General features: G+C 38.7%; 3 protein-coding genes and 1 long non-coding RNA gene across 7 annotated transcripts in view; 2 read left to right on the plus strand and 2 right to left on the minus strand.

The window, feature by feature from the left end:
- The window catches only part of LOC148426634 (protein PALS2-like), a 17,048-nt gene extending 16,010 nt beyond the window's left edge, over positions 1–1,038 (plus strand). The window contains exon 14 of the mRNA XM_088410381.1: positions 200–1,038. Within this exon, the coding sequence (XP_088266507.1) occupies positions 200–376 (177 nt within the window). The 3' untranslated portion in view covers positions 377–1,038. The remainder of the gene's footprint in view (positions 1–199) is intronic.
- Positions 1,039–1,358: 320 nt separating this feature from the next.
- Positions 1,359–8,466, minus strand: LOC148426635 (gasdermin-E-like). 2 transcript variants are annotated; one of them, XM_088410680.1, is made up of 10 exons: positions 8,409–8,466; positions 7,926–8,153; positions 7,540–7,732; positions 6,800–6,971; positions 5,805–5,925; positions 5,370–5,489; positions 4,031–4,158; positions 3,782–3,959; positions 2,897–2,970; positions 1,359–2,818 (listed from the first exon to the last, which is right to left on the minus strand). In XM_088410680.1, exons 2-10 carry the CDS (start codon positions 8,128–8,130, stop codon positions 2,582–2,584), a joined length of 1,428 nt encoding a protein of 475 aa, XP_088266806.1. In that variant the 5' UTR covers positions 8,131–8,153; positions 8,409–8,466; the 3' UTR covers positions 1,359–2,581. The 2 variants fall into 2 exon arrangements, with proteins under 2 accessions (XP_088266806.1, XP_088266807.1); XM_088410681.1 differs by lacking the exon at positions 8,409–8,466 and adding an exon at positions 8,207–8,373.
- A 1,911-nt stretch (positions 8,467–10,377) lies between these two features.
- Positions 10,378–22,586, minus strand: part of LOC148426636 (oxysterol-binding protein-related protein 3-like) — a 35,785-nt gene continuing 23,576 nt past the window's right edge. The window contains exons 10-23 of one of the 3 annotated variants that reach the window (XM_088411095.1): positions 22,345–22,501; positions 21,297–21,427; positions 19,766–19,867; positions 18,147–18,272; positions 16,500–16,593; positions 15,954–16,198; positions 14,781–14,918; positions 14,583–14,646; positions 14,434–14,512; positions 14,210–14,354; positions 12,553–12,694; positions 12,357–12,483; positions 11,377–11,499; positions 10,378–11,146 (exon numbers count right to left, since the gene is read on the minus strand). In XM_088411095.1, the coding sequence (XP_088267221.1) occupies positions 11,050–11,146; positions 11,377–11,499; positions 12,357–12,483; positions 12,553–12,694; positions 14,210–14,354; positions 14,434–14,512; positions 14,583–14,646; positions 14,781–14,918; positions 15,954–16,198; positions 16,500–16,593; positions 18,147–18,272; positions 19,766–19,867; positions 21,297–21,427; positions 22,345–22,501 (1,770 nt within the window). In that variant the 3' untranslated portion in view covers positions 10,378–11,049. Of the gene's footprint in view, positions 11,147–11,376; positions 11,500–12,356; positions 12,484–12,552; positions 12,695–14,209; positions 14,355–14,433; positions 14,513–14,582; positions 14,647–14,780; positions 14,919–15,953; positions 16,199–16,499; positions 16,594–18,146; positions 18,279–19,765; positions 19,868–21,296; positions 21,428–22,344; positions 22,502–22,586 lie in introns of all 3 variants that reach the window. The other 2 variants (XM_088411094.1, XM_088411096.1) reach the window with 2 other exon arrangements.
- LOC148426637 (uncharacterized) lies at positions 20,301–22,578 on the plus strand. The gene is made up of 3 exons (XR_015865142.1): positions 20,301–20,490; positions 22,276–22,345; positions 22,441–22,578. It is a non-coding gene; the product is annotated as an uncharacterized LOC148426637 (long non-coding RNA).

The following is a 22,586-nucleotide window of genomic DNA, read 5'->3' on the forward strand; positions in this document are numbered from 1 at the left end:
TTATTGTAAGTAAGAATACGGCCAATATAAAAATGCACATTTCTGCTTATGTGGCAGACGGGTCAATCTTACTCGAATGGTGTGACATTTATTTATTTTTTTTAAGACGCACCCATACTTTTGCCGTCTTATATTTGGGGAACTACGTCAGTTTTTCCTTTCAACCTTAACCTCGGTATGTCCTGCCACGTCACCACAGGAGAACGACTTAAAGAAAACGGTAGAGGAGAGCGCCAGGATCCGCCGCGCCTACAGCCACTTCTTCGACTTGACCATTTACAACGACAACCTGGACAAGGCCTTCGAGCAGCTGCAGGAGGCGGTAGAGAGACTATTTGTGGAGCCGCAGTGGGTCCCGGTCAGCTGGGTCTACTGACCCCGGCTGCCCCTTCCATCCGACTGGCCACTGAGCTGTTTTGAGCTGCTACGCCTGCCATGTGAACAGAGACACTGCACTGCACACTATGCAAGTCACAGCACACAGAAAGTGTACTTATTTATTGGCAAACTCTTTTAATGTAATCATGTAATGGATTGGGTGTCGTGTTGCGTCAGGATTTTTTTAAAAATAGAAAACATATTTAATATTACACTTGTAAGTTGTCTATTTATTGTGCCAAAAATAATAGAGGGCTTGCTTTTTAATGATACCTCACCTCGTGTTTACACTTTTGTCATCTCATTTTGCCACTATTTGTACTATGGTTGTGCTGGTTGTCAACACCCCTCTTGAGGCTGCCTTCATTTCTGGAATTGGGTTGAAATGAAGGCTTATTGTGCCCTTCAACTATTTTCCGTAGTATGCCAAGCACAAGATACATAACTGTGAACGCCGTTGACATGTTTCTCTCGCTCTGTGGTGCTGAATTTGACTTACATTAGACCTTTAAATTAAACAGGGTGCTGTGTCTCAGTAAACCGTCCCTTTTGATGTGATCCCACTTAAACCGTTAACATTTACTGAAGAAAAAAAGCGTATTTTACTTATTTCAGATAAGATGTATTTTCAAATTTTAAATAAATGTTTTTTGTAATGAACTACGCTGCTGGTTTTTGAGACTTTAAAAAAGACAAAAAGCTTCCTTTTTTTAGTGTATCAGTTGTATACTATTTTTCTAAAGCAAAAAGGATAGCGTGTTGAGCTTTAGAAAAAACAGTTTCCATGATCTACATTGAATAATAGCAGGTATTGAATGTGCCAACATGAAGCTTAGTTTTAACCACATTAATATCTGATATTGTTTCAGGGTTTAAAAAAAATGACCATGTATGAATACGTGACAGCCCTCCAAAAAAAAGAAAATGTTCAGTTAGAAAAAAAAGACCATGGAACACATTCATAGTACGGTGTTTTTTTGTTTTTGTATTAAGCTTTATTTTCTTTCAATATTTCTCTTTAAACATGACTTAGTGAAGCTTTTTTATTGGGGAATGTTTTCTGTACTTGGTGGTTGTATGGAGAGGGTGTTCTGCGGATGCAACAAGTTTTTTTTTTTTAAACAATAAAAACAATAAATCCCGACCAGGTATAGCAAAGCTTTTAAAAAAAAAACAGAACCTTAAAATATGAGGATTTTTTTTTGTACCAGAAGTGAAAAAACAACAAACATTAAGGTGTTAAAAATGTGCCACAGGAAGATGGTTAAAAAAATACCACAGTAATAACGTACAGTACAGCAGAGCATTAAAAAATAAGGCATTATAAAATAAAAAGGAAACTACTAAAAACACCTTGCACAGTTTTATTTTTCTTACGGGAAAAAACGATAATTTAAGTCATTTAAAAAAAACTAGTGGTAAAAACAAATACAAAGGAAGGCCCTATTATACATGAAAAACGTAAAATAAGGTGTGGGTTTTTTTTGTTAAATAACCATACAATGGATTTTTTTTTTTTTTTTTTTAATAGGACCATGTAGTGGAAGACTTTTTTTTTGGACAATGTGTACGCGTTTACCAAAAACAAAAGGTAGGATGGTTTTACCCTTTTTTTTTTCTATACAGTATTATATAAAAAAAAAAAAAGCTTTCTAGGTAGGCTTTTTTTTTTTACCATAAACAAAATGGCGACCCAAAAAAAAAGTTGTTTTTCACCCAGAAAAAAAAGACAACTAATAAGGTGAAAAATGGAAGAGGGATCTTTCTTATTCTATGGCTATAGCAAGTGCCTCCAAGCAGGCATGGCCTCTCAACACATCTGAGACGTGTGTGTATGTGACTGTGAAAACAAATATCTTGATAACAGTTTGCCTCAAACAGAAAGGAGCCTGACCACTGATCCACTGGTGTACAGCCGAAAATCAAAAACAGATTTTAACACTTACATGAAAAATGCACACAGAACAAATAAACACGAAAATCACACAAATATTTGTAACTCTAAAAAACACAAGAAAATTATGGCCGTATTTGAGTGAGCTTTTTCTCTCCCCATATTTTTCACATTAAAAGCAAATGCACATTATTACAATTTAAAAGTCTTTTAATGAGCTAATTGGGTGCTTTTCAGCGGCGACACATTTTTTTGATTGCTCTTCATAGTAAAAGCTCTTATTAAAAAGTATTGTTAGTGGGGGTTAAGTTAAACACAGCGGGCCAGTGAGTGAAGGCCTCTGAGAGCGATTGACATGATGAGAGGTCGATTTCCTGCTTGCTGCAGCTGCTTTATTTGGCTCCTCGCTGCGTCACCATCTCTGTGCAGACTCACACCAGAAGAAGCGAACAGATGTTCCATGGCAGACAAGACATCCTCTGGCAGAGCGGCAATGTTGGCGGCGCCGCTCGCCGGTGATTGCCCGCTACCAGACAAGCATTGTACCTACAACAGATAGGAGGGAAAATGAAATGAAAAAAAGGTTATGCACATTTGAGTGTGGATGTAATTCTCTATACAAACCAGAAGCTCCATGATTTTTAAGGCGTCTGGATTGCTGCAGATATTCAGTGCAGCGAGACTATCACAAGTCAGTTCTGGAAGGAAAGTAAAGAAGAAAACATGAAGTTAAGATATGAGAAAGGACACAAAATACTCTGGAGGTGTCAAAAATTAACAATTGTTAAAACAGTTGAGAGAAAATACACATTAACAGTAATATTTAATTACATAATAACATTAACCTGTGTGGCATTATATTGCAAATTATGGAAATTCCTTTGATTTTTTTTTTTTTTAAGAATCAATGGGAAAAAAATTGGGAGCTGAAATTTCCAGTAGATGATTAAAACATGTAAAATTTCAAATTGCAAAGATTCTGACATTTCTATGTGATTGCAGCTGGACGTGCGAGATTTTGTGTGCAAACATAATCATTGTCCAAATTTTGGACCATTTAAAACAATTATGACTACAATTTTTGAGATGAGTATTAATAGGATTTATGACAGTGATTTTCCTCCGATTTTTGCAACATTTCGTTGAGAGATTATGTCAGCAAACAGAAAATTCATTGTTGACTTGTGTTCCACCTCAAAACAGTAGGTGGCGGTAGAGACCAGTTAATGGCTATATCTTAAAGTATCATCATCACTTCACAGGCTACAAAGACAGACCATACCATTTTTCAATTTTTTTGTGGGTGTTAATACATTTACCTGAAATTATTATATGTATGGATCGAACTGATGCCACTGAACAATTTGAGTGGTTGGAGGAATATAAATATAAAAATCTATTTATTGCGCCTTTAAAAACATTTACAAAATTAGGGAAAAAAGGCAAGGTGTAAAGTTACCAAATTGTGTGCACAAGGGTTAAGATTAAACAAGAGGAAGTGATGCTCACCATCCAAAGCACTAGTAAGGAGGTGAAGTGCACTGAGAATCGACATGGCGTGTTCCGTCCGTGCAGCTGACACGCATTCTGCCTCTTTCAGCACTTCCAGAACAGGCTGGATGCTTTGTTTGTGCGCCTCCGAAACCTCGGCCATGTTAGCGCCTTTTTCCATGAGCATCTGGTCCAGCTGACATGGAAACGAGGGAGGTCCCAAGTGATCATAAAAATCAAGCAATCAACGCTTCTGATGCATCTTACCACACTCTGAAGAGCGGTGAGAGCTGCTCTGTCTTGCATGAGTGCTGTGATGTTCTTGAGTAGAGAAGACCTACTGGAGGCTGGTAGAGCTGCCAGCTGCTGGAAATGAGAATGCAGCTTCTCCAATTCTGCAAATGCCATAAAATTGATAGAATTATAGCAATTTGAATCTTGCCAAGTTGAAATCCTTGGTGGTAGCTCAAAAAATTGAAATCCCTAGTTTAAAGTTTTGGCACATTCATCTTTTAAATGTCCATAGCAATTAGTAGGAAAAAATATTCCAGACGAAAAATTGAGTATTTCTCACAATAACAAAGAATGAGTAATTATATCCACTCACTTCATCCTTACTGGATATGATTATTCCATGAAATAATCAATAGGACAATTGATTTAAAAAAAAAAAAAAAGATTGTGACAGACCAACTTATACATATTACCGCGGCTTACTGCTAACTTTCACCCAGATACTAATGTCTGTATAATATGTGGTTAAGGCATACACACAAGAAGGAGCAGCACAATGTCCAAAAAAAAAGTTCAAATCTTTACATTCTATTTATTTATATAACTACTGTTTATATTTTTGGGGAGCACACAATTATAGAGGGCTATTTTGTTTTTTGAATTAGGAAAATGTTTTTTGTTGTTGTTTTTTTCCCAGTAGGGGACTACAATGGTTTTATGGCATTTGTATGCACTCCACATTTTTGGATATTGCAACATGAATAAGGCAAAGACAAAGGCAGAGATTTTTTGCATTAGTGTTGTATTCTGATGACTCACTGGCTTTACTCCACCCTTGTTTGGTAGAATATTGTGAAGTTGTCATAGTGAATACTTAAAAAAACTACAAGTGAAACTGTTGAGTAAGAAAGTCGCATCATTTACTGTCTTTCATAATAATTGATTCACTTGCATTTATTTTCATGTTAGACTCATCGAATACATCCAAAACATTTAAGTAAAAAATGCATTTCTTATTGTAATACATATTAATTTGTGGCCTGTGTTTATTGATATGTTTAAGTTAAACATTAAGTATGGGAGACGTTTTTGTATAGGATCCCAGTCGAGTTATCTTAACACAAGTTTGATAGGATCTTGTGAGGTCCTTTGACCTCTTGTGAGGTCCTTTTAACACATGAATCATGGCTACCAAGATTCAAAGTACATCAGTTAAAAAAAAAAAAAGCAATTCCAAATATTTGGGGGGAAATGACTCATAAATTGTGAGCGCTTTGAAACAGACTAGTAACAGTAAATGGACGCACGAAACAAGACTTCTGCGTGGCATGTGAATGCAGAGGTAGAATGTGAAAGTCTGGCAAAAATGGACCTTGTCTAAGATGGCTGACGTCAGGATTACTCTGCAGAGGAGCTCCAGTCACACCCGCCAGACTTCTCGGTGTGGGGCTATCCACCTCGAATCCCCCCTTGTTTGACATCAGACACAGCTCTGTGCAAATACAGTACGTTTGGTACATGTGCGGCTTGACACACTATAATATCATAAACCATTTAAGTCATTTTGAGTTTTCTCCACTCAACTATTTATAAAGCATTTTTAGCTAGCTTTAAGCAATAATCAGTTTAGTGAAAAATCATGAAATATTTTCCTCTGGATCTTCTGAATCTATTTACAATTGCCTTCATAAACTTCTGAGCACAATGCAAGGGTTTTTCACTGTTTGCAATTGAACTGCCCAAATAGAATTTTATGGAATTAAATCAAACATAAGCCCTATTTTCCATATAAATGATATCTTCTCACCAAAGCGACCGTCCTGCTTCACCTCAAGGTCAACGAGGGCATAGGCCAGGGTGGTGTTAGTCGGAATCTCCATGGTAACGTTGCTGTCTTTGCTAAGGCTCCCGTTGTCTTTCAATGACACCTGCGCGCACACATGCGTACAACGGCGTTTTCAAAGCCGATAAATTGATTCAAGTAGATCAACAGTAGTGATGAAAAATGTTGTGGGAACAGCTGATGCAAACTTTTACATAATATTCTTAACTGTGTGACAAAAATTCCCGAGAGGCATTGCACAAAATGTAACCTTCGCCAGCAAATCATAGATAAAAGAACTACCGTATTTTTCCATGTAAACAAAGATGATATTCGAGAAAAATTGCAACATGAAAAATTGGCTTGACAACAATTACAGTAATGGGCAGCGCCCTGTGATTGTCGATTGTGTCTACAGTGTAAATACTTGTTTCCCGCTGTTGTGATTGTGAGATTCCCTACAGAACAAAGAGGAATTAAATTTTGTGCAAGCAAAATGGAAAACTTTATGAATTCTTCTAAGAAATCCAGCTATACATTAGCTTTCAAGAAAAAACTGATGTGAATACCTGTAAAATTTTGTTGATATTATTGCCAAAATGTAACAAAGAATATTCTTTGGATTCAATTCTAAAATTTAGGATTTTCCATCCCCCAAAAACTCAAGCACAAGAAGCCTGATGCATTAAAATTACTGTAATCAGTATACAGAAAGCATAAAGTTACATTAAAAAAAAAACACTTTACCAATGAGTATAACTACTTGATCGCAATTTAGGTGTTCCTTTTCCACCCCTAGTCACAACAAATAACATATCTGATTATGCCGATACAAAACGAAAAATGGGTGGATATTTTGGTTGTAGCCCAAATTGAAGTACAAGCAATTCTAACCATCTAACCTGCGCATGCAGTAAAACATGAGGAAAGATTAGATATAATGGAATAGTAAAGGTGTTTGTGAGTCATTCCAATGTGACCTTTGGATTCTTGGGCCCGCAGAGGCTGAGCGTCCCTGTACACTGTCCAGTCTGCTGCACCTCCTCGATGACACTACATGGCTGGCTGGTCACGATGCGCTCCTTGACGACACCGAACACCTGACGCTTCTTCTTGGTCTGCTGAATCAGAGAGTGGGACATGTCCAGCACCCTGGTGGGACATTTGATCGTCAAATGCAGTGCCATAAAATCGTGACAATTATTCAGCGACGGTTCTTACTAAGTGTCTACCTGAAAATGCATTTAAGGGTCCTCCATAGCTAGTATTTTCTACAGTATACGCATCCCCATTGAGACTGTGAGGATTTAGAGCAATACAAATACATTTGACTTGATTACTGTCCTCCCTACAGTTCTGATATATTAGTGTTTGTATAACATTTTTCAACCATTTTAAACAATTTTTTTATTTCAGTATTTCTGCTGATTTTATAGGGCGGCTTGATGGCGTAATGCTAAGCACGTCTGCCTCACAGTTCAGGGACCGGAGTTCAAATCCAATCCTGTGTTGAAGCCAAAATTCAAATTTTAAATTTTTTTTCATGATTAATGCAGATGCGCGTGAGATTTGTAGTGTAAGTTTGTGATCCGATGAAGAACATTCACGGTGTTTAGAGACCTTTAACATACACAGTTTGTATGTTTACTTTTTAACTGATGTTTATGCAGTGGATTCTGAATGAAACAATGTTGAGGAGGACACAATCAGGGAAGCTTACCTGTTTTTTGAGTCGCGCAGCAGGTTGCGCACATCTACTTCGTCTTTCTTCAAACTGCCAAATGACAACTGGAGTTTGGAAGAGTCTTTTCCCTCCACGTTCAAGTTGGAATGGATGAATGTGGCATCCGTTGTCCCTTGTATGTTGTCACCATACGTCCCATTATATTTGATGAAGTCTGTCTCTGTCAAAACTGCAGGCGGAGACTCACGTCAGTTACATTGACAGCATCGATCAGTTTCATTTTGGAAACCAAAGACACGCTGCCAAACCATAATAAAAATTGGTAATAAGTGACCCAATTTTATGGAGTTGTGAGCTAGGTCAGTGCTTGTTCTTTGTTGTGATAAATTTGTCATGATTTGACATGTTGCTTGTTTGTTTACCTGGCGTAATGGGCGTGTCTCCTGCGAGGATGTCATTGAGGGTAAAGTCAGTGGGCAGATGTTTGGGCTTCTGCCAGAACCAGAAGCGTTTCTGGCTCACCACCACGGTGAGCAGTGCGATGGAATCGTTGAGGCTTCTCACCGGGATCAGCAAACCTCCGGGGTCCACCTCCTCCACAAAATTCCTGGTAGCTGTGGCAAACATCGGGACGGCTCGATCGGTCCTTCCTTAGATGCCAAAAAAAAAGTTAAAATATACACTAAGTGGAATGATTTCTTACAATGAATCGTCTGTGGATAAGGACAAAGACGATCAGCTAGCATTACCAACAACGAAGATTTTTATAAACCAAAAGTCGTACGAAACGTAAGGATTGGCATATTAAGTTAACGTTTCCAACAGGTCAAAACTAAGTCGACGAAGCAGTCACGATACTTTTTGCAAAAAAAAAAAAAAAAGCCGCTACGGACGCAAAGACTCACCAAGAAAGAGAGCTCAACGTGAAGATTTTTGTCACAATAGACACACTTAGGCCACGCCCATTCCGGAAGCAGACAGCGAGAGTTTTTACGTAATTATTTTGTAATTATCAAAAATATGTACGGTTTTAATTGCACTCCATGTTTTAAAAACTGATATTGATCTTAATTTTGAATCTCTTAAGTTTGTAGATAATAGGAAAGAGAAAATGATTCTGGGCATTTCTACTAATTTAACTGAACTGTCAATTATATGATTGTACAAATTTTTGTTGTTTTATGTTTTGTTGTTTTAGTGTTGTATTGAGAAGGGATGGTTGTTGTGACAGATTGTGTCAATTAAAAAATACTATACTGTTGACAAAATGTCTGATGCAACAATGAATAATATCAATAAAAAATAATGGAAATAATATACAAATGAAAATTGGGTTTGAAATGCTACAGCAGGCTACTTGTGGGCGAAGGATTGATAGCAACCTGTAGTGAAGTCCATAGGTCAGGGGTCACCAAACTTTTTGAAACCGAGAACTACTACCAGTTTATGTGAAGACCCTGGTCATGTTATTGAGTTCTCATAATAATTAAGAAACAGCTGTAGTGAATATGTAAATCAAGTGTAATATGTAATGTATGTCTTATATGAATAATTGTTAGTAAAATTCCTAGAAAATCACAATGTTCTATCATTTGTAAACTACTCATGTGATACTCGGGGGCTTCCCATTGCCCATGACCCCTTCCATAGGTGTCAAACTCCAGTCCTCGAGGGGCAGTACCCTGCATATTTTCAAACCTTCTCTCTCAATCACTCCTGATTCAAATGATCACGATCATTTTCAAGCTCCTGCAGAGCTGGCTAACAAGATAATCATTTGAGTCAGTCATGTTGGGAGAGAGAAAACCGGAAAACATGCAGGACTAGAGTTCAACACCTATGCTGTAGTCAGATGAGTAAAGCGAGGGAACAGATTAGTAAATTGAGGCAATAGTATTAAACTGAGCGTACAAGATTACTAAACCCAGGGAACATATTAGATTTTTTTTTCTCATACCCTGGCTCAAGGGCTCACACATTAGATACAATTGTTAAATAAAAAACTTGCACTTATATGTCATAAAATAGTTGTACTTATATGATGTCATAAACTTGTTTGCACTGTGCACTCGGCTAAACTTTAATGGCAAAGCGAAACAAAACTGGACGCTGGGAACGAGTGACTTGAAAACCACTACAAAAACATTCCCATCAACGTATTTTCGAGAACTACTACCTCTATTGGATTTGATGAAATATCATTGCATTTATTATATACTGTAAACTCAAACATGCAGTTAATAACTATGTGGCAGATCTCAAGGGGTCTTAAGAATATTACATGCATGTAAAAATTACCCAAAATTCCCTGATATCAAGATTTCCCAGGACGTAGGGTGGTCATGGTCACCCCTGGAAACTATGTACAGTAAGTCCGCCCCTTGCACGTTTGTTGAGTGAAATAGTTTTTCTTAAGTGTGTGCAATCATTTCGATTTATTCGGGAGGCTTTTGCCACGTCTTTTTACGTGCTTTTAGCATATAGTGCGATAATTTTACTTGCTTTTAGCATGTTTTATATGGTTTATGTTTTTGTTTTTATTATGTGCGTATCCCGCTTGTGCAATATTTATGTCCATGGGAAATGTGCTATACTGAGGTGCAAATTGTTGTCTGCGTATACTGCTTGCTGTCCTATATATTTGTTTTCTCATGTTTGCTGCAGCTGCTGAGTCCAAGACACATTTCCCCAAGAGGGACAATAAAGTATATCGTATCGTATCGCAAATAGTTTCGAAATCACAGCGTTCACAGCATTTGATGCACTAGTGTGATGCAAAACACATCCTTCAAGCAAGGGATTACGTTTAAACAGCCCAAGAACGACGAGTAAAACGGATCTTTACAATGACGTGAGCACACTCAGCAGTCCACAAGAGGGAAGCATCGCAGCATTTATTTGAGTTGACGCAGCACAGTTTGAACACTCCGCTTCTTCGGACGGCACCACATTGCAGGTGTAACCAAAAGGCGCATTGGATGAGGTGGAAAAAAAATAATGAGCGTATGGTCATTTTTGCTACAGCTCCTCCAGTCTGCATCATTCACAGATTCAACACAGTCATTACAAATAATTAGCGCTGTTTTATGTTTCACTTTCAGAGCACCTTACAAACTATACAACTTTTAAAACATCAAAAACACAGACAAATAAAAATTACAATTCCACCAACCAATAAGGCATACGGCATGTGTAGAATAAATATTGGATGTTAATGTTACTCAATGGCATAACAAGGCTACTGTATCTCTGAGGTAGAGATTGTCTAAACGGCAGGATGATGTCCCACTCAATACTTTCAACGCAGTACCAGTTCATTAGTACCTTCAAAATGAGTGGGCGCTTGTAATGAGGTGGACGAGTCATCCTTTTCACACTTCTCCAACTTGTACTCACTCTATTTTTTAATCAACATTCTCAGGGTGCATAACATGTTTACACAACTTAGATAAGCACTTGTTTTTAAGGCAATAATACAAAAGAAGATTGGTGCTGATTGTGGATGTTTCCATTGAAATTCTGGCTGCGAATGTGTTCCAGTTCAGGTCACCACAACGTCGGAAAATCTATGTGAGCAAAGCCAGGATCCTTTCGTAACTCCCAGTATGTGTTGTTGCTCACCCATGTGTCATCCTTTGATTTCCTGAGCATGAATGAAGAAAGACAACCAGGAAATCAGATTGAATGATTTTCAATTCAGTGACTAGAACAGTAATAGTTTCATTTCAAATTAAGAGCAAATTATTTGGAAAATGAAGCAACATATTGCTTATGTACTTTGCTGAAAAAAATATTTCATAGGGGGTACATAATTGGAAAATGGATGGAAACCACTGATCTAGTTTAAATATTCTGGCTAGAGATCACGGGTACCTGAAAAATTTTGGCTGATGTGAGCTGTTGCTCTCCTCAAGGTCTCGTCGTCTTTCTCTCTGCAGCTGTTCAATCCTTTGCTTCTGCTCCTCAGCAGCCTCGAGCTTGCCCTCCTCCAGGAGTCTGAAAATAATGCAACGCCAACATATTTAGCATGCGAATATGGACAAGAACACCTGGTAAATGCAAGCGCATTAAAATGTATTTTTTAACATTTAACTTACATACAAAGTGCTCTGGTCACTCACGTTAATTTTTTTTTACTGTGGATCATTTGGGTGCTGTTCATTGAAACAATACCACCAGAAGTGTGAGCAATTATTTAAATATTATTTTCACTTTGGTAGCACAGGAACCACATGGTTCACATGTTTGACTAAGATTTATGAGGTTTAGGGTTCAAATCTCAGTTCCAGCTCTCTTCATCATTCACATTTTCATGTTTCCTCAAGATTGAGCTGTCAACAAAGCATAAAGCTCCTGTGCTATTTTAAAATGCCCTACATCTCCACTATTCGTTTGTAAAACACACAATGTGAGCTAAAATAAAAATTCAAAGATGTGCACAGAAGTGAATGGGGCAGTTTTTATTTTTATCTTTTTGTGATGTGTTGATGACAACTTTGACTTGCATCTGTGAAGAACACATAATTGAGTTCACCTGATGAGATATGCTACTGTCTGTTAGCAATTGAGTTATTTGCACTTACAAAATGGATAGTAGAGTAGACAGCAGATGGATAAGGCAGAACATGTTCATGTTTGTATGACCTTGCTTGAGAAAAAAACAAAAATAGTCATGCACTTCTTAGCAATAGCCAACCTGCTTGTATTTGAACTGCCTCCTTTCCAGCAGGTTTTAATGGAATCGGATCTCTTTTTTATTAAAAGCAGGAGTTCGAGATACGTCTTTTGAATATAATCAAACCATGACATAAAAAGGAAAATGAAAGCTCCCGGGGTGTGTTTTTGTCCCTCACCTTTGGTCCACACGCAGTCTGGTGTCAGTGGGTGGCAGCAGCGCTTTCAGGGAGGCGTCCAGTTCATTCAGCTCGATGGCAAATTTGGTAAAACCGTAGTACTGCTCGTGATCTATCGGCATGGCATCTGCATATTCAAGCATTCCCTGCATTAATATTGACTGATTGCCTTTTGGGTAAAAGCAAATGGTCATACTTGCTCTCCAGATGCATGTGGCAGAGGGCGGGTCGCCGCAGTAAACCGCTTCGTGCCACTTCCCAAAGAGCCGGTGGACCACGTTCCCCTTCTGATCCGTGATGCTTCCTTCCACCTCGTTCACGCTTGAGTTCCATCGAGCCTGTAACAAAGAAGAACATTCGTCATGGGGAAGGCAATTACGTACTTTCAACGCTCCATCATCCAAGACCTCGTGCTAATGTCTTCTTTTGGTCTTTTACCATGGCTTCTATTGCGTGCCTGTTGCATTTAATGGGAGCTGAGAATGAATAAATCACCCTATTTCCTTGAGTAACCTACCTTTAGGGGACCTTTCAAATGAGAAAAGCTAAAGCAATTAACCTTCTCAGCTCAGCCAAGGCTTCCATACATCAAACCTCAAAAATATCATATCGGCTTCTTAGTTGCATGCAGGGGAAAAACACCAACTGTGAGTAAAGGTCATTGAGTAATAAAAGCCTGAATACACTACGGAGTCATTCGCATTTATATCATAAGCATTTGAGCTTTTAGTGCTCTGGGTTTGGAAGGGTACCAATAAAAACATTTCACAAATGGCAACAAAAAATATGTTGGTAGATGTGATATAGCTTTGGCACATTTATAGACTCTGTAGTATTTACTACAGCGTGAAAATACACTCTAGAATTTTTTTTTTCAATTGCGTGGACAGGCATTCTAGAGAGCTTGACATGCAAACAAAAGTGGGATTTATTCGATGTGTGAAACGCTAGAATCATGCAAATGAGCATGCAAAAGCACGTTCATATACTTAGCGGCACGAAACTTATATCGGGGCTCTACACTAACTTTTGCACCAGTAGCACTGGTGCTAGCAATATTGCTTGGCGGTAGAACATCATCATATTTGCTGATGTGTAGTCGTATTCATTTGCATACTGTAATTCCATATACGTTAAGATTGAGAGTACTTGATAGTACATTATTTTGTTCAATGCTTTTTTGAGATGAGGTCCTCCAATGCAGTAAGTAAAATATCAAATTAATTTTTAAAATGGAACATTTATTGAAATAAAAAAACATCAAAAGATTTGAGCCCATCACTCGTCTAGATCTACAATATGTCAGCTTTTCTAAAAGCCCACAGGGCTTAGATATTTGTAGTTATTGTTGAAATCCATTGATGGACTTTTTTCTATCTGAGTTGAAAAAGTCCGGCAGCTTTTGAATGCATCATGTGCTACTCTAGCTCGAGCTTGCGGCGAAGACATGTACTGGGGTATGAAACTGGGCTAGAAGTTTCTTAGCACCTTTAATCCACAATTTAATAGGATTTTTTCAAGTTTTCACCTTGGTGTTGGTAGAGACGTAATGCGATTGCAATAAAAACGGAGTCGCCAGAACTCTAATGAACCACTCCACAACTACAGCTACAAAAGGCAAATTCAGAATAAGAGCTTAGTACGGTTTACATTATCATCCATGTATTATTTGTTGTGTTTATTTTGAAGATGGAAGCTGCTGCTAAATGTAGATAAAAGACTGACTACTGTATTTTCCGTACTGTATTTACCATCTTTCCCCAGATCAACCCTCTGTGATTCCAGAAACACTGTTTGAACTATCGACTTACATTCCATTACTTACATGTTTATTTATTTGAGTTTTGACTCACTTTAACAAATGTGATCTTGCAGTGGCAGGCTTCGCTGTTGGTGTTTCTGATGAAGATCTCGCCGTAGTGCTCGATCCAGCGTTGCCCACTCAGGATATTGTGAATGCACGACGTCACCTTGTTCCACTCATAGTGGTCTCCAGACCTGCAGCAGTCACAACAAATATGATTGAAAAATATTTGCTGTGTGACAGCTGTGCTGCTTTTGGATGCGTTAAACTCACCCGGGCAGAGTTACATGTGTGCTGCCGACAGGAACAATCTCCATTGACTTCCCCCAAAACTTGTTCTTACATCTCACGTCTGTAAAATCAACGAATCTTTTACAATCGAAACTTTAGAACCAAACAAAAATATATCTCCCCAAACGCACCTTGCCAGAAGATAAAATTTTGGGACTCCGCATGGCAAGCAGAGACTGGTGGATGATGGCTGACCTGGTGAAGATAACAGCTTTAAAAAACAAGATTCCACTCCAACCCAAATTTAGACCTCAAGCACATTTAATAAGATCAGGCTTGACAAAATTGCCGTAATTTCAACCAAACAGCATGTCCTCAATAAACCATACCTGTTCTGCAATGAACTGAAAACCTTTATCTGGGCGGTCACATTCATAAGTCTCTCCCAGGATGGGATTGAAAGGTTTCCCGCCAGTTCTGTAGTAGCTGGATGCGTAACCCGATACTACAAATGTAGCGATGAATACCTAGAGACACACAAAAAAAATGCTAAAAGTCATGACTGGCTGACATAGTTTATAGTTGGGAGATTTGGAAATGCCCAGTTGTGATAGGTATTTCATATTTAACATGACGAACAGAGTTAAGCCACCTTCACATTGCCAGATGATCTGCTAAAAGTGACAGGACTTCTCCAGGTGCTACTAAAACGAATACAGTTCCGTGACAGGAGCAGTACATCTTTCTCTTCAACTTAAGAGCAAATGAAATGGAACATGAAGCAACATTTTGCTAAATGGTGTTATAGTGACGCCTTTGCAAAATGTGGTATGCCAAGTTGTTAGGTTTTATACGAATGCGCATTGTCATTAGTGACACAATTTTCCAGCAGACGAGCAAGAAATAAAGCATGTTAAATGATCTATCTTCTAGAGCACTTATACAAAATACTCCCAGAGATACCATTACAAATGTAACTCCAAAGTTTATTAAATCAAACACGAATTGGACAGCATTCTACGTTGTTGTTGTTTTTTTTTTCCATATAAAAATGTGTTGCGCTGATTAGGAAGTATTTGGCTGAAAAAATATTTCACATGGGGGTACATCATTGATAAAGATTGAGAACCACTATTTTAGGCAGAAATAAGGAACAATTAATCTTTTCATTGCTCAGGGATCTGAAGTGAGTCGGCGAATTTTCGCATAGGTGGCACTCCTCCAGGGTTTTTTCAAGGTCACCAGGGGTGGCCAGAGGTTTCCAGATGTAGCTCATGTCAATGGAAATTACGTTTAAGAGTCCTTTGCAACAAGAGCACTGTCGGGCAACCTTGTGGCAACGTGTGATGACCTCCTTTCGAAATCCTACGTTGAAACCCAAACCCGAGTTTAAAACCTAACTTTGAAACCCTAAACCTAGATTAAATCCCTACTTTGAAAATCTAATTTAGTTTAAAACCCTACTTGGAAACCCAAACCCAAGTTTAAAACCCTACTTTGAAGCCCTAACCTTAGATGAAGTTAGTTCACTATGGTCCAATGTATTCGAGCTGTTCCCTCACCATGCGCTCAAAGGGATCCTGCGTGCTGGCGGCCTGATCCAGCAGCTCGCTGTACTCCAGCTCCTCGCACAGCCTCTGCAGGGTGTTGAGCGGCTCGTTGAGATGCACGGGCATGGCCACTTTGGACAGGTCTTTGCCAATGTTGTTCCTGAGGATGTTCCACAAGCTGATGGCGCTGCTGCTGGGGCAAGGTGAAGGAAGACGAGATCTACGCCGGCAGAGGATGGCGCCGCTCTCTACGGAACCTGACAAAAGCGAAAACATGGCATAGCTGTTGTGTTTAACACTTGTGACATTATGTTATAAATTATGGCGAGACCGCAGTTCCAGTGCCATCTTCTGATGAAAATATATTTCCCAAATCCAGTGAAAATATATTTATACATGCGTATTTTCCACTGTATTTTCCACAATTCGGACAGGCCATACATTATTAATTTTATGCAAGGCGCTGCAGGCCGGAGGAAATAGCCACGAGGGCCGCATTTAGGCCCCTGGCTGGACCTTGGACATGCCTGATTCAAGAATTTTCCTCAAATAGATTACCTGAATTTTGTCGACCATTTTCTGTCTCATTGTTAAAGTTGTCCATGGAATTGTTGTCACTTACGTCGCTGATGTATGAGTCATCTTCTGATACCTAAAAAAAAAAAAAAATCCAAACTTTTAGCAATTGTGCTGGGAGGAATGTGAAGAACGCCTGTGATAAAAGACAGGCCAGGTTTCTTTCAACATGCTGTCACATTATATTTGAAGATGTCTCTTATGAGCTACAATATAGGTGTATTTTTAGATGAAAGTAATTAACTTCCATTTTTACACCTCCTCCGCTCATGCTGCTGTCTGACCAGCCACATGACAATAAAGAGGAAAAAAAGAACGAGGTACAGTCAGAGTGCAGCCTTATTTCATGACAGTGAAATGAAAAAAAAGCTTCCAAAAGCCTACAGCACAAAAATGGTGAATTACAAACGTGTCCCACCATGTGACATTAAACTGTCAAAATAAGTTTGAAAACATTGTACTGAAAACTAGACAATTTAATCGTAATACGGATTTCATCAGGCAGCCTTATGCAGCTCCAGGCTGAATGCCAGTTGAATACACATGGCTTAATGCAACTTTAATTGCCTTTATTGACCCTTCTACTACAACTACGATTGCTCTCATAAATTGACAGAAATACAAATGTTAAAGTAATCAATACTTAAATACCTAGCTTTAGGACGTAAGTAATGGAACACATTCATTTTCCTATGAAACATTATTACCTTGAGTCCTATTTTTAGTGATTTTTGTGTGTTTGTTTACTGTGAAAAATGTTACAATTCCTGGAAGTAAGCCATAAAGCAATACAGTATACGTGTACAGTCGAAGAAAACACTATTGAATTATTATTAGATTTCGGCGATTAGGACGACAGTAAAGCTCAGTTCTGATATTCAACATCATGAAATTTTGAAAGCCGATTAATCAACCGATTAATTGAAAAATATAATAATTATAATATAAACTACACACAGATTATTTTGACAGTTTGACAATACTTTGTTCAAATAGTTGTTTAGCATTATAATTTACAACAGAGAGAAAAATCTGAAATAATTGGATGATTTTTTTTAGGGATGTTTGCTTAGTGTTAATATGTACAGAAACATGAAAACAAAACCTCTATTGTAAAACCCTAACACCACAGTAAAACTCGATTTTGAATCCCTACATCTAAACACTAACCTACTTGAAAACCCTGACCTTGGGGTTATTCTTACTTCGGCTGTTTTAAAATGTGGCTTGAAGTCTTACTTTTTTTTCTTTTTTCAACGATAAACATTTTTGACCAATACAGTACATGTAAAAAGCAGGGGTACCAATATCTGAAAAATTTAACCTGAAGAAAATGGTATAAAAGATTATGCTTATTTCTTTCTAAATCACCTTAATTATTAATGTGATTTAGAAAAAAACAACGTTGTTGCCAGCAATTCAAAATGTTTAACTCCCGCAGACTGACAATGAGAGCACCACTGCACCACCTTGTGCCGTGATTGTGCAATTACACTTCACACGGCAAAAGTAAAGTGTGTAAGGATGGCCCTAACCAAATAATGACTACGTTCTAGAATCTATTAGAAATTGTGATATATTCTTATTGTGTGTGAGGCGTTGATATTTTGAATTTCCCCTGCAACTTACCTCATTTTCAGAGGAACTGTTGGACAGCAGAACCTCCTGCGCGTCAAAGAACTCAGAAAGCGACTCGGCTCTGCTTTCATTGGACTCTTGATGCACCAAAGAGCGTGCTTCGGACGCAGACTCCTCCTGTTTCTAGGAGAAACAACATCCGCTTGTTTAAATACTGTACAAAAACAAAGGGGAGGGTGGGCGGCAGTCTTTGTCACAACACGGTATAATCATTCTATGACGATAATGGCCCTGTGGTGGGTGCACGTAGTAATAAGTATTCCAAGCTTGATAACACTAATGAAGCGCTCAGATGACGAGGCGCATCACAGCACTTTTCATTTTAATATCCGGCTGTACATCTGCTAAGAGTGAAGTTTTGTGAACCTCTGTTTTGTTTTATGTATGAAATCAGCAGGAAATGACTACCAGAATATTGATGAACCTCATTTTAACTCATTCACTACCATTGATGTGTATATTATTTATATATTTTTAAGTTTCAATCTTGAAAACAATCTTGCTGATGCACAGTTGCCAGTAGATGGCATCGGGGCTCCATTTTAAATATGACATTGAACTAGGCATGGGCCAATAACTGTAATGGCAATACGTCACGATTTTAAAAGTCACGGTTATTTAAAACCTTCCAAATCTGACAAAAACATTTTTTTCCCCCTTCCCGCACCGTCTGCCTTAACGGGCAATTTGCAGCCTGCAGCGGGAGCCTGCTCTCGATGTGGCTCATACATTTCATTCCACTTCCTGGTTTGTTTGTTTGTCAGTTAGCTGCTGTAGCTAACTACCGCGGCTAACATGTTTATGCTACTTTTATGAAGCATTTTATGTGATCACTCGAGGTATCGTCGGTAATTGGTTTAAAATAATTAATTTCTCAAAATATTGTGCATTTATATCTATTTTTTGTAATATAACTGTGCATGGTAAATGTTTGTTAAATAAAAGTACAAACAATAGTATAGAAAAATGGATACAGATTTTTTATTTATTCATATCTTTTAGAGCTATATTTTCAATAACGTGATACTACGATATCGTGATATTTTTTCTCAAGGTTACCATATCAGGTTCTGATATCGCCCCATGCCTAGATCGAACATGTCGGTCTGGAAGTGGTTCAGATGCTCCAAAATAATAATAAATGACAATATTTAATAAATAATAAAATAAAAACATTGAATTAACAGCTGCATCCAAGCAATTACAGACTACTTTCCAAAGAGATATCCTCAAAGGGTGCCCTGTGTGTATTTTACAAATTTCCTGGGACACAATTAGCACGATCAGCTAACAGTAAATCCGATCAGCAGATGAGCCAAAAGTCTCTATGTGCCAGCCTGTCGTGTGATCACAGCAAACACGCGGCGGCATGCAAATGATTCACAATGCCGAGACCCGCGATGCGGTCCTCTTCTTTTTTTATGGCGTCTCGCAGTCATTAGTGAGGGGGCAAAAGGAAGGCAACACGACTGCATGCTGATGAGAACGAAAGACACGACAGCTCATTCAGGATGTGGGAGGCAAATAAGGAGGGAAATGATCATCAGAATAATCATCATGCTGGTGGCGATTGGGGGTAGGGGGGCTTCGTTGCATTCCCGCACACCCACCTGCGCGGGGGCAGTAAGATTGAGTAGTGTGGGTTCTACGATGTGAGAGTCTGCGTGAATCTTGCAGAGGCGCTCTCGCAGCTCTGAGTTCTGGGCTAAAGCCTGGAAAATAATAACCAGTATAGACGTGATTTAAATACACACCCTAAAAATCACGGCCTGATTTGATTTGAAATGAGTTGCCAAATATTTTTCCTTACAGTCCGAAACTAAACATTTTTGGGAAGTTATTACCTTTTTAACCAGAGAAAACTAGGGTAGTCCAAAGAATGTGTTAAATATCAAAGTAATTAATATTTACTGTATGTTACATGACTTATTAACTATGCGTAATGACTAACAGTAATGCAATGGAGTGTGTAATAACATCTCCTATTGCATAAAGTAAATGCATGGCATTTGCATGGCATTCCTCCTGTAATCAAAAATATCATTAAAAGCTTCTGCGACTAACAAGATTAAAAACACATTTTATGTCAAACCAAAAAAAAAAAATCACCAGCTAACACCCCAGAACTGCGCAAATTCAATTTAAGACTCCTGTAAAATCGTCAAGTCATGAGACGTCAACGTGACCCAGATATGTCACAGTCTCCGCTGAGATTGGAAGTGAAAATGGAGGGGGAAAACTTGTATTAGGATCACAGCTTGTTTCATTTCCTGTAAAAATCTTGGACAGAGAAAAGCCGTTTGATTAGACACAACAGGAAACGTTTTTGAGAAGGGTAAGTCAACCCACAAGTTTTTTTTTACAATAATTTATTCTATGCACTAGGATAGACAAAGAATTCTGACTAATATATCATTTGTGCAATAGCTCAAGAATGGCTCCTGATTTACTAGAAGTCTATGACAAACATGTCGACATGTGACATGCGTTCCTCTTTTTGTGACGTTTTATTTCTTGTATAAAAGCTTGACCTTTTTTGCAATATATGTTGGGAAATACTGACTCAATTAAAGAAGAATGACATTTTTTGATTCACTATGACATTAATTGAATGAGTCAGGCAGGAGTTACATCATCCTCACTAAACTGGTGGTCTACCATTATAAATTTCTAACGTTGGTAGTAATATTGGGTGCTCCTCCTGATTTTGCACTGAATAATAAATTAATCTTAACGACAACACCGATTCACAAGCAGAAACTAATTATCCATGAAGTGCTCTACCGAGCCCCGTTCCGGTGAAATTCATTATGTTGTACACAGACAGCATTGTAATCATTTTCTAAATGTTATCATTGGAGACAGGAATCCCACAATGTACAACGGAAAAGATCACCGGTCCATTATTTGGGCGCTGCGTGGTCGCGTAGGTAGACTGAGTCATTAGGGGCTAACAGACAGCAGGCTATTAGTGCTCACAGTGTCAGTGTGACGATCAAAGTTAACTTTAGAAAGAGAGGGAAACGCCTGAGCGGGAAACACCGATGCCCTGAGTCGTCATCAAGTGGGCGGGTGCCTTCAAGGAGACTTGAGGCGAGTGTAAAGTGCGTCCGTGAGCGCGCGGTACCAGAGCCCACGTACCGTCGTCAGCGCGTTCTTCAAACCGACCACTTGCGGGGAGGTTGGGGGACAGGTGTCTTGGTCCGCACATTGCTTTAATCTCTCCCGCTCCAACGTGAGCGAACCGAGGGCAGACTTCATGGTGGTGTGCACTGAAGGGAGCAGGAAACAAGCTGGGATTGCAATTTGGAAGCCTTTTCACAACAACAAAGACTTAGCATGAGTGCTACTCTGACAGAAGAATAATAGGACCCAAAGGGGGCACTTTTCTAATTACTACAATATTTCCTGCTAGAGCGAACGCAAACTTTTCACTTAGTAGCAACTAGGGAAAACATTTGATAATTGATTTAACAGCTAGGAAGGGCTGTGTCTCGAAGCACTATGATGTGAGATACAATAACATGCAAAATCCATTACATTTGTTGCTCTACACGTGCTATAATGATCATACAAAATGTCTGTATGATAATGTAGAGTCCTCGGGTTACCGCTGAAAACTAAGGCTTTTTATGCTATCAAAAAAATGTAATCCATTGTATTTCTGGGATTTGGATACCCCGCAGAAAATTCTAATCGAATATCAAGTACTGTTTTCAGATATGAAAAAAAAAACAAAAAAACATATCTTTCAGTGCCACGGACAAGAATTCTCATCTTTTAAAACGGTAATAACAATAATAAATAAGAATTTTATTCTCGTCAAATACGTTTTTTTATGGAGGGTAGCTGACACCCCTGACTAGTGCTTAAGCCAATTGAGCACTGCAGTGAAAACTGTAAACATTGGATGGCAGTGTTTTCACACTTACAACACAGATAGTACCTAGTACCCTAAATGGAAGGAACTCAATCTTTCAAATGATAACGCTTGGCACTAACACACACATCTTTGCTGATGATTTATTTATTTGTTTGTTTGTTTTTACTTCTCTTTAACAGCAAATTTAGCAGCCCCCGGGCAAACAAGTATGTCTCAGGAATTTTTTTTTTACTCCAGGTACTTGAATTACTTGAGGACTGGTTTCAGCCCTAATTAAAAAGGAGCCCCTGCGAGCGGGTCACTCACGGTTAGTGGCAACACGGCAAAAGTCCTCTTGCAGCTTAGCCGCATCAAAGGTGGAATCCAGAGACACCTGGTCCTCTTTGTCGTTGGCCAGCGCAGCAGTGGAGAGGTTGGGGTTGGAGGAATGGAGGCGAACAGAAGCAGACATGCAGCTGGGAACCTGCAGCGGAACAAAGGACGCGCAGATTAGCCAACTGATTTTTTTTTTCTTTTTTTAACCACGACATTAAAAAGTGAAGATTTTA

The sequence above is a fragment of the Hippichthys cyanospilos genome, chromosome 3 (assembly GCF_059441005.1).
Source record: "Hippichthys cyanospilos isolate Australia breed blue-spotted pipefish chromosome 3, RoL_Hcya_1.0, whole genome shotgun sequence".
Taxonomy (NCBI): Eukaryota; Metazoa; Chordata; class Actinopteri; order Syngnathiformes; family Syngnathidae; genus Hippichthys; species Hippichthys cyanospilos.